Raw genomic sequence first — 12,448 nt, 5'->3', positions numbered from 1 at the left:
ACTTCTCTTTGAGTGATGTTTACTTCTAGCATTTTCTAATGAGAATAAATCATACTGAAGAGGGTGAGCAGTCATTAACAGTGTCTGCAGGTTCTCCTGTCAGTCTGTATTCAGTGTATCCCCAACAAGCTCCACCAGACAGACAGTTGGAGCAGCCCCTATCACTGCGTTTAAGGAGGCACTTAAATTCATCCAACCTCAGACTAAAACTGAAACTAACACCAGGTAGGCTCCAGTCTTTATAGGTTGGTTAATGTTGCTGAGCATTTAAGCTTTTGTCAAATTTGGACAGACAGCTGTGAGAAAAAGCTGTGCTCTGTCTGTCCTCTCAGGAAAGCTGTGCTTCCAAAATAAGGTCGGGGGTAAGGAAAATCTGACTACTGACCTACTGCATGTACATGGATTTACAGTCACCAGGTTATTACAGCACATATAAATGTGTTCCTTAAATACCTGCTTACGTAAGTGCATATTGGCACACTGTATTCTGTCTAAGGGACAAAACCCATGGTAAAAAAAACTTTCTGAATGTCGCTGCTCCTGAAGCTAATATTGCTTAGCTTTCGTTAAAATTGAAGGTGACCCAGAGAGTCACTCCTCTATTCCCACATGTGGATTTTGGCAGCTTGAGTATCAGGAGACACCACTTAGTAAGAGTTTAGGGAGAAAATCCAACTCCAACTGCAAAAGTGGAAATGATACCTTTGCATACAGTCATCCCCACATCCTGTCTTACATCATTTATATATAAACACAGTATTATCCATAAACACCTCACAGCAGGGCACAACAAAAACTGTAATGCCTGGAACACACTGCAGGCCTGAGCAATGTCAGATGGCAACTTTGCCGAACTGTTGTGTCACACTTGTGATGTCAACACTGACAGCACTGTTGCTGTGATGTTTCTGCTATTTCAAAGATTTTAAGCCCTCCAAGCTCCTGCATTGTCAACAACACAGTCCTGCAAATATATAACAATAAAATGCTGTAACAGACATAGTTAGAGGATTTCTCTTTTAAAAGGGATACAGGAAAGGTTGAGTATAACAGATGTATGTATTTACTTGTGTCTTGGACAGACAGAGACATTGAAACTGTCGTAAAAGATGGTATAATGCTGATATAGTTATCAAAACACCATTATCACTGTCTATTTCTGCTGACAACTGCGTGCAGCACGAGGAAAAAAAATTGATGAGCCACTTTTTCTCTACATGTGCCGCGGCTGACAGGCAGCTGAGTCGTGCCTGACCAGCGCTGCTCACACAGGCAGTGTGGCTGCTCTTGTTAACACAGGCGCAGGGAAAAAAAACAAAAAAACTTAATCCAATGGGCCAATGGTATGACAACATTGGACAGTAAAAACTGTTGATGAGGAACAACTGCTCCACTGCACGTCATCCTGTTTTGTTTTACTGATGCAATAATTCTAGATGGAACTCATATGTTATCAGCCTGTAGATGAGGGCTATGGTAGGATTAAATTTGTGAGTTCCTCCTATGACAAAGAGCCACACTGAGGAGGAAGCATGCAAACAACGGAGATTCTAATAAATGCCTGAATTAAATAATATAATTAACAGGCAGCATGTCTCCTACCGCAGTTTCTGGATATTTGAGGCGATTCCAGAGAGGCGGTAGATGCCGTCCACCACACCGTGCTTCTCGATGAACTCTGTGCAGCTCTTGAGGACCTGGGGCACTGCGCAGAGAAAAACAGCGTATCATCACATAACACATCAGTCAATATTTGTCCAGTCTTTACTGAGCGCTTCAAGGTCAAGAACACGATGACTTTCCTTTGAGAGGAGCGAGTACAGAGCAGTCAGGCTGGAGCTCAGGGGCTTTTTGGACAAGAGGCTGCAGGCTCAGAGGGATTATTGAGTTCATCAGAAGGAAAAGCACTTTTGGAGCTGAGCATGAAAACGATTGAACCATGTAAAGCAGAAACGAATATATCCCGAAGAGCTGTTTATTTTGTTTCTTTAGTTCGTGATATTGGCTGTCCGTAACCCATTTTCTACATCAGTGCAGTTTTCTGGATGAAACAAACAGTTAGAAAAACATGTTGTCAGTGAGTGAGGCAGCCAATCAAATCCACTTGGCTACAAAGTACAGCGCCAGCGTTTGTGTGTTTAAGACGGACAGACAAAAAAAGCAAAACCTCAGAAAAAAGAGCCTCTTAATTCTCCTTCAGCAGCCATGAATCATGCAGACATGCTATTTATCTCTGTGCGTATGTGTGTATGGGAGATAAGGATGGTGTGTATGTGTGTAAGGAGGCTCCCAGGCCTCCCACAGCTCACACATCATTCAGAGGATGACAGAGAGTGGGACACTCGCCGAAGCAGCTGTTCACATGAATTCCACACATAGCGAAAGAGAAAACAAGGCGAGATTTGAGGAAACTACATTCTGCAGTGGAGGAGAGGACAGTGAGGGGGGATGAATCCTCTCCAAGTTCTTCTCGTAGGAAGATTTTGTTATGATGTTCCCTTATCACAAAGATACACAACATGTTTAAATGTGGAGCCAGTGAGGGACACACAACAAGAATGAATCCTCTTAAATTCTAGTCAAAACAACAGCATTCTAAGCAGCAGAGCTGTAAGCAATCATTTTGTTCCCTTGAACGTCTCTTTTAAAACTCAAACTGACTTAAGTACAGCAAGAAGTGAAAACCTTCCAGCTCTGAGAAGTAATGCCCGCATGATTGCTGCAGAGGTAGAGAAGAACTGAACTCGGCTCGGGTAGTATCATAGTATTACAGTATTATGGTATAACAGCTGGTATTTAGAAATCTCTAAGGTGTGTTTTTCAATACCATCATAAAAACATCTATTAAACTTATTGTAGGTAGTGTACAGCACACACCACCAGTGCTCAGTCTCCTTGCCATGAGTGTAGCACCAAACACCTATACCATAAACCTCTGTGAAATTTCAGGAAGGTATGAACTATTACATATTAACTAATAGTTGTTGTTAATTGTTTTTGTTGTAAGTGTGGAGACATTATCTGTGCAGCACTGAGTCCAAGACAAATTTCCCCTGCGGGGACAATAAAGCTACTCTCTTTCAAAGCCAGAAACTAGAGAGGGAAGCCTTCAACTTGTGATGTCATAGTGTACAAAGTCTCGAGCTGCTCCACAGAAAATGAATTTTGTGGAGCCACAGAATGTTTGTTTTCTCTTTTATTAGCTTCATTTTATTGTATTGTTTTAGTGCTGAAACAACATCTTTCACCATCTATGAAGCAGCCCCATACTTTATACCCTATGACATCATAAATTTGAATGTCAGCACTCTAGTTTTTGGAAATGGGAGAGGGTTGTTTATATTTACAATATTTTCTGACTGTCTTTGACCACAGGAATAAGGTATGAATTCTGAAAATGGGCGTGGTTTTCCTTTAAGCAACATGAGTTGTACTCAAGCCATGCTGTGTGCCATTGTTGTTATTTTTCTATGCAATGTTTGTGTTCCATAGCATGTGGTATCATCTTTAGTTAAACAAAATGAAAATGGAAACACCTGGCCTCATGTTTTTTTCATGCACACACGTGGCCCCATCTGACATAAGACATTGAGAGTAGATGAAGAAAACATGTAAAACACCACAATGCAAACTTTGATGCCTGCAGTGCTACTGTGTAGAAATGGACAATTTTAAGTGCAATCCACATGTTAACATAGCACACTGTTGTGAGAGCAGCGTAGTGTTTGGCTGAGCGTTAGAGAGACAGAGTGGCAGCAGATGTCCTCAGAGCAGACACTTGATGGCAATCAGAGCAGAGCAGAAATTAATCCCAAAGTTGTCCACTGGTAATAAATGTACAACAGCTCCTCAAGACAATGTTATGTTCCTGTTTGATGCTGAAGGAAGTCAGCCCCAAAGTGAGCATCAACATCATGACCACGGTCTGTCAGCTGGAGTTGTAAAGGTTAACAACATACTAACAACGAGGCTTTGAGTCATCTAAATATCCTAGATGGCAGGGCTGGGACCATCGTCAGTGTGCATTTAACTTGTGGGATTCGTGGGATTTTGTAACTGACTGGACATCAGTTAGATTCATACAACAACAACAACAACAATAATAATAATAACAACAATAACGATGATGAGAAGGATCAGGAATGTTTTAAAGAATTCCATAATAAACTGTGACTGCAATATTGGTCTAAAAGAAATCTTAGATGCGTTTCCTGTATTGTTTGGCACTAATTTACACTTAAAGTGGAAGCAGGCATCTCTGCTTCCACTTTTAGTGTAAATAGTGTAAATGAGAAAGTCACACAAACTCTGGTCAGAACCTGCTGACCTTTTGACCCAGAAAATGTGACAGAGTTCCTTATCTCTATGTGTCAAAGTAACTTATTGAGGTCAAGGCCTAACTTCTTCACCTATGAATGTGTGACTGTAATGCACACAGCCCAGCACTAATCTGTGACCTGACACTTGTTAGACAGGACTGTGTGATCACAGTGAGCTAATGTGCTGAACCAATCATGTTCCAACACAGAGTATGATCCATTAACATGAATACATGGGTTTCACAGTTGGTGTCAACATGAAGTGATATCAAGTTATTGATCAGGCTTCAGCAGTAGAGTAGCATCATTACAGTGGTTGGATTTGATGTTGCAGTGTAATCAGGACAACATTATCCACTCTGTCACTGACACCATCACATCAGCTCCTCTAGCACACAAGCGCTGCTGAGAGCTCACAAAATCAATGCAGCTCCAGTAGACTGATGTACATATGGACTTTAGCCCAACAGATATCTTAATTACAAGCAGAGCCAACTGGTGTTTGTTTACACATAGCCAGTTGTGTGTATTTGTTTTTGAGAAAGTATATGATGGCTCCATTTGAAACCATTCACTTATTAATTGGAATGGAAGAAGCAGTGTGTTTGGAGTGCTAACATTTTCTACAACAAAATACGAATAAACACTGAGCTCTGTCAGTCATGAAGGCACTGGCATATGTTAAACATTAATATGTTAATATTAATGTTCCATAATTTAAGCCTAATGGATCATGATGTTCCCCTGTCCTCGGCTTGCTGTGTAGCTGTTAGTGCAAATGACACTGATCACGCCATCAATATTACTACCATCTGACAGTGGTATAAAAGATCCAGGTCCAGGCACTCAGGATGGTTTGGAAAGAATAGAAGGCCTTTAATTGACAGTGCTAGAAACATTATAAATATACCAACGTGTATCGGCTTGTGCCTTTTTCAGGGTGAACACAGGGTGCATTGGTGTATTTTTAATGTTTCTAGCCCTTTGAATTAAAGGCCTTTTATGCTTTTCAAACCATCCTGAGTGCCTGGAACTGGTTCTTTTGTACTACTGTTTTTTGGTCATAAGTTCCCCCGTTTTTATTCCCTTCCATGAGCACTGGTGGTTTGAGGGACACCAGAAGCACTCCTGCTGCCTCTTCTTTTTCACATCACTACCATTTGGTTGGAGACAGCTGGACAAAAGCTTGTTTCAGCAGGAGTTTTTTTCCACTCATGAAGCCCAACGGCAGCCAAATCTGCCTCGCTGACACTGCTGATGACGGAGGGGGCTTAAATGTATTAATGATGATTTTATGGAATAATTCCCACTCTAGAAAAATAACATTGAAATCTAACTGAACCTGACAAACTACTGTCTCTTGCACATCTAAATACTGTCAATGATGAAACCAAAGCAGACAGTCACATGATGTCCTAGTCAAATAACATCAGGAGGGACTATTTCTTGTTTGGACAGAGTCACTACTATGAGTGTTGTCATCACTGAGAGAGCCAGCCAACCAGCAGAGACTTCAGGAAGTCACTGCACTGGAAAAAGTCCTGCACATGACCACCCATAAAACCACAACAAGTTCTTTTTACACTTTAGATTTTGAACATATCAACAAACCTTTGGACAGAGCCCAGCTCGCTTTTCCCCCTGCTTCCAGTCTTTGTGCAAAGCTAAGCTAACCAGCTGCTAGATGTAGCATCTGATTTACAGCACGGCTTGACTCAACTCAACTTACTTGGTAACTTTTTTTGTTTTTGGTTTTCAATTGGCAAAAGTTGTGGATAGTACCTGGTCATTTTTATTACCACCTCAGTCAAGGTTCCAAATGAGCTGAGCTGAAACCAGATGGTGGAGTAAATATATCAAGTCAAAAGGTAAACAGGGACGTTTTGAGATTGCACTCACCAGGGAACAGACGAGATCAGGAATCAAAGCCAGTCTCTAATGGAAACATGTTCTCTCTGCCATTAATCAGTCAAGGCCCTGGCAATTTAAGTCCACTATCTGACAACTGATGTTGGTTAAAACAAAACAGGAGATACTGTTAACTGCTCTTCGGTGTGTCTGCATGTCTCTCACCGTCATGTCCAGAGTTGAGGAGGTGTTCTCCCAGGTCGCAGCCGAACACCCTCTCCCGGAGGATGCCTCTCTGCTTCAGCTTCTGCTTGGTCGGCCTGGACTTCATGAAGGAGCGCAAGAAGGTGATCAGCTTCCCGTGCTTTTTAGACACTGAGGGACAAGGGAAGGAAGGAAGGACACATCTTAGATCTCTTATAAAACGTTTTACTTCTCTACAGTGAGTGTGTCTTTGACACTGGCACAGCTTTCACACAGGCTCTATCTATGTACCAGAGCAAAAACCCATACAGGCCGCTCAGGGTTGTCCCATTGTGCGTTTCGGCTTCATTCTTTTGCAAACCCCTTCTTTCTGCATGTGTAGTTTCCTTGAGGCGAAGGCTTCGTTCTTAAATACCACCTCCCAGGCAACTACAAAGGAATCTTCTACATCCAATACCAGTGTCCTCCGCTCCCCTTCAAAACAGGACAAAACAGGAGCGTACCAAACCGCATTAATTAGATACTATGCCTGGGAAAGGGTCGTAAGCTTCTTAAACTACACACCAGTTGTTTTCTCTGCTTTAGTGAGATGTGGAAAGGCTATCAAGTGAATCAAACAACCTGCATTCTTTTGGAGCCGGGGACAATGGAGCTGGCTTTGACTCCAGAGATTTGTTCAAAAGATGTTCAGTGGAAATCGCACACTGTCAGTAACTGGTGAGATGAAAACAGCAGTGTTTGTCTGCTCTCGGGTATGTTTCTTTAACTCTCATATACAAATGAAAGAAGGCTGTCTGATGAGAGCATCAATTCACCTTCAAATGAGAACTCAGGTCAGTTTCAGTCGTATATCAGTCTTGGTTAACCAGACACAAAAAAATAAAAACAGAATATAAAACAGTCACACAAAAGAGTTCCAACCCAGTTTTCCAAGGACTGACCAAAGCAGCATCAGACTTTATCTAACATGCATATAGTAAGTGCACTGATGCCAATCCATCAAATGTCAGAGGAGTTATATAGAGATACTGCAGATGACTAGAGATTATTGATTAAAAAACAGGGTAAAAAACAAATAATTTCAACATTTGAACATTGCACTTACTAAGCTGACAATTCAAGTATATTGTTCAACTATGAAGAAGAGGAGCCTACTGAGATGTACAGGATGCTTCCCAGGTGAGCTCTGAAAAATCTTAAATAACCAACATAGAGACTCATTATATAAAACTGGGCTGACTCTGCAGTAATAAGATGCGAATACTTTGAAACTGGTGCTCCCTGACTAGTGTAAAAAGAGAATAAGGACTGTGGCATTCACTTTTGCTCCAGAGGAAGAACTACAACGACCAGAATGAATCTGACGTAATGTGACCTCATCTTTCCGACACAAGAGCAGGCAGCTGGATTTTTTTTTACAGTTAAACAGTTAGCTAAAACATATTTCTGAAAACATTTGAGGTGAGAATTATGCAACACACTAACAGAATGTTGGTTTATATTTGATTAGCGCTGCTTAGTTTTACAGTTTTAGCTTCACTTTTTCGGTCTCCGTTTTCAGCAAACTCTCACCATTATGGTGATATGGGGCTTTGAAAACTTTTCTGAAAACATTTTAGGTGAGAAATAGGCAGTGCAGTAACATAATTAATGATTTATATTTGATCATCACTGCCTAGTTCCACCATTTGATTGGATTTTGGTTTTAGACACAGAGAGGGGCGAGAAGGTGTGGATCTTGATCCAGCTCTATACTCACTGTGTGAGTGGTAATGGCAGAAGGGTTAGCGGGCAATACAAAAACTTTGAAGTACAGCCTGTATTTTGAGCAACAGCCCCAAGAGCCAACAAAATATCGCCAAATGATGTAAACTGCATCACTGGTTAGATGAAGGAAGGTTTACCTCAGCTCATCTACATACACTACCCACATTGCTTAAATACAAAGCTGGTTAAAAATCAGCAAAGTATCCCTTTAAAGCAGCATCAGTTTCTCTTTTCTGTTTTTCATTCTTCACTGCTCTGTAAAGCTTTTGACCCAGACCAAACACACCTCAAAGAATAAAACAGTGTCTTGTAACCACTCATCTTCTCAGTCTCTTTATTCGCTCCGCGGTGTCAGTGGTCCACCCTCAGTGCCTGTTACTGTCTCAGACATTCTCGTCTTGGACCTCACCTTTAAGTAGTTGTCTCTCTGTGGACACTTGGATCGTGCTGCACTTCACACCAACTTTGACCAACAATTCTTCCAATTATTGCTTTACTCTGCAGTCTTGTGCTCTTACAGGCGACAGCACAACTATCCTTTCTGAATCCTGCAGACTGAAAGAACAACATGGAGCAATCAGCAACGCTTAACGCTCCTGACGCTCCAAACAGACATGCAGTCTCACTCAGGACAGAAACAGAACAACCCAGGAAACACTTGCCGAAAGGTTACCACTGAGGAAATTGATATCACAGATTACCTATCTGATCTATGATCATGATGTTCTTTCAGCCACACCACATCTGAAACTGTGATCACACCAACATGACTGAGGGCTAAAGTAGAAAAACTCCTGTGTTTCATCAGTTTGTTATTGATATTCCAGATCACATTCCTCTATCTGATTATAAACATTCAGGTCACAATCATTCCACAACTCTCATTATATTACCTGTTTCAAACTTCAGTCCAACACACACTCTCACACTCTCTCTCTCACACACACACACACACACACACACACACACACACACACACACACACACATACACACAAAGCAACTTCAAGACAAATGCATTTAGAATTAAATCAAATAAATGACACGTCTTCAGAGGTAAAGTCTTAACTTGCTGTGCCAAGCTGAGCTCTGCTTTGATTGCAGTACAGCTGAAAGTAGGCCATCGCTCAGCAAAGACTGTCTCAACAAACAAAACAAGCTCTGTTAAAGAAAGTTATGGCTGAATGGTGTGTTTGGAAGATAACAACAATACGATAAAAGTGTCAGGGCAGCATCTTTACTCACAGCATGATATTGTGATTCATTAACAGAGACTTACACACCATCATGAAGCACAAACATGCTGTTATCAATATCATTATTTAGAATAAGGCTGGGCCATATGGAGAAAATCATTTATCACAATTTTTTTGGACCAAATACTTTGATATTTACTAAGGGTCGACAGATTGTCAGCCTTGGAGATTATTGGGGCCAATATTTGGCATTTTGCCAATTATCTGTATCTGCGTTTTATTTTAATGATCACCGACTGAATTAATTAATGAGAAAATGCAAAGACAGTGTCAGGATGGGAGGAACTTTTTCTTTGTAAAACCTCAGGGAGTTATTTTTATTCATTCATTTTTTAATTAAATTTTCACTGAACTTTATAAAAAAAATGTTGCAGGGAACTTGCTGTATATGATGTTGCCTGTTTCAGTTTTGATTAAACATTGGCTAAAGGCATTTAAACAAAGTTTTGTGTTGGAGTTCGTTATATTCCAAAATCTTCATTTTGACAGAAATATTTTCATTTTTATTGTTAATGCATATCGGTTCCAGATATCGGTTATTAGTCTCATTAAGTACTAATAATCTGTATCGGTATGGACCCTAAGAAAACAATATCGGTCGACCCCTAATATTGACATTGCAACAATATTTTATATTTTATATTTTAGGGTTGACAATTGGTACTTAAAAAAAAAGTTTTACACAATGAGATTTTTGAATAATAATCAAAAGTAATGTGAATATAATGACTAAGTAGGTAGCGGCAAATAACAGAACAGCTAAGCAGTCTGTAAGTTCAGAAAACTTAATCACTTTGCAATTATACATATAGATACAACATTGATATCTTGTCCAGTCCTCATTTAGAACCAGCTCCACTGTGTGAGCCTCGGCCCTCCTGCCCATAGACCATTAGGTAAAAATTAATGAGGCTGTCTGTCTGCATGCTAAATGTACAATATGGAGTACACTGTGGGCAGCACACTTAATTGACAGTCCATCCGAGTACATTCAGAATGCAAACATCAATACGCGAGTCAAACTAATGAGCTGAAGGGAATGGAAGCTTTCTGTGTGGAAGCTGAATTAATTCACAGTTTCTCCATTGTACTGATCGCATACTACCAAAAATGCATGGACAAATGTCTGAATGTCTGTCTTCTCCTTACTTATGCATTCTGGGTAATATTTGTGGCATCTGGTTTTGACACACAAGAAGAATGTGTGGAATAAAAAAGATGACATTTCTGGTACTGCTGCACTGATTATGATCTTTTTTTTACCTCCATCATCCATGGAGAGTGGACAGTCTTACAGGAGGGGGATGTTGTATCAGTGGAGAACTCTTAAGTGTCAGGAAAGAGTTACACTGTATCCATTCTTCACATGTCAACATGCTAACCACTCTCACTCTGCATTGTATTATTTCTGGGTGTCATTCTGGGCTTTTGCCTTGGAATTTGTCATTTTTTTCTTTTTTCCACCTGATGACATGATTTTGCCATATTTGGCATATGGAGAAAATACATGCTATTTCCACTAGGTGCACTGTCACAATCAATGTAGCTGCAAATCATTGACATATCGCAGGATGACATCAGCAAAAAAAATCTACTTTGCATGTAGTACATTGAAAATAATTCTTTTGAGTGTGTGTGTGTGTGTGTGTGTGTGTTTTCTTCTAGAAACATAGTAGCATCATGACAAAAAGCTGGCATTTACAGGATTAAAATTCTGAAAGTTAATGAATATTTTATATTTATCATCAGGACTTTTGTTGGTTAAAAACATAAACTCAATGAAAGAAGACAATCATATTCATGTACAACATTTTTTATAGATGATCTTGAAAAGTGCATTTTGAGTGCAGAGCATTATGAGAGTATGTAATATTAAAGCCCACACTAAGGGTTAATAACCTCTCCGCAAAGTAGATATATAACATTTGAAACAAACTTTTGAGTCCTGCATCTCTATTGTGTGCCATTTTAATGAAGCAGCACAATCAATTCTGAATCAACAGCTGGCCGCTGTGCCAGCATCCGCAAACAGGACCCACCGTTCCATTTCAGGGAAAGTGGAACTACAATTCGCCCCGCAGGGAGAAATTCCTTCTGCTCTGCTGTTCCGCCAACAAAACCGCTGAGGCAGCTTTGTTTACTCACTGTTGAGGCATCTGAGAGGCCTTCAGTATCATGGAGAGGAGGAGGGCTGACTGTGCAACTGTGCTGGCTTACACTGACACATCACTTTTATTAAGAAAAGCAGACTGACTGTAAGAGGTGAGGAAAAGGAGTGCAATGATGAGCATGACTCTCCAGAGGAAGGACAGAGACTCCCATCTGCTTACTGTCTGGCAGATGACAGTGTGAGGGCCAGCAGCTCTCCACACAAAGACTGACTCTGACACACTCACTGCTGAAACCCGGCTGGGTGAGAGGCAATCACTTTAAGGAGTGTGGAACTATCAACCTTTCAAACTCTCAAACTTTAATCACAACATTTACAGCTTGTGGAGACTTAAAGAGCTATTCCAGAAGTTTAGTACTGCACATTCACAAAGTTGGAAGTCTTACAGGGGACACGTGTCAGTCCATTTTTTATTACTTAAATCAAAGCAAAACTTGGACTGGGTATTTTGTTTTGTCATTTGTAGTTTGTTTTTAGGGCAATCGAATTTGGTGTGGAAAAAAAACAGAGATTTTATTTAATTTTCTATTTTATCATTAGGCTAAATTGCCTTGTTAGACATCAAAGCTATCACCTGTTTTGATTCTGTGATGCTGGAACCTATTTGAAATCACACACTGGAGCAGCATGACGGTCGTCTGTTTCTGAATAAACATGTAAAGGACGCCTAAAGAAGGGACTTATAACAGCTCTGTAACACCATCTCTGTGTAAAAAGGGCTCATGTCTTTCAAACGCCACACTTCCAGTTTGTAACACAGAATGGAAGTGTCACGTGTTATAAATTTGACATGCCAAACACAAATGATAAAATGACATCATCAGGGTTATTTTCTCAGAGTTGACAAGGCTCCTTCAGAGACACAGAAGACATTATCAAACTGTT

General features: G+C 40.4%; 1 protein-coding gene across 6 annotated transcripts in view; it reads right to left on the bottom strand.

The window, feature by feature from the left end:
• The window catches only part of arhgap32b (Rho GTPase activating protein 32b), a 162,630-nt gene that overhangs the window by 15,116 nt on the left and 135,066 nt on the right, over positions 1–12,448 (bottom strand). For all 6 annotated transcript variants that reach the window (XM_042498778.2, XM_088088925.1, XM_042498779.2 and 3 more), the window contains 2 exons: positions 6,393–6,542; positions 1,603–1,705 (listed from right to left, as the gene is read on the bottom strand). In XM_042498778.2, coding sequence (XP_042354712.2) covers positions 1,603–1,705; positions 6,393–6,542 — 253 coding nt within the window. The remainder of the gene's footprint in view (positions 1–1,602; positions 1,706–6,392; positions 6,543–12,448) is intronic.

The sequence above is a fragment of the Plectropomus leopardus genome, chromosome 15, assembly GCF_026936395.1.
Source record: "Plectropomus leopardus strain MGB_pleo_1.0 chromosome 15, ASM2693639v1, whole genome shotgun sequence".
Lineage (NCBI taxonomy): Eukaryota > Metazoa > Chordata > Actinopteri > Perciformes > Serranidae > Plectropomus > Plectropomus leopardus.
The sequence above is the reverse complement of the archived record's forward strand: the minus strand, read 5'-3'. Positions and strand labels throughout refer to the sequence as shown.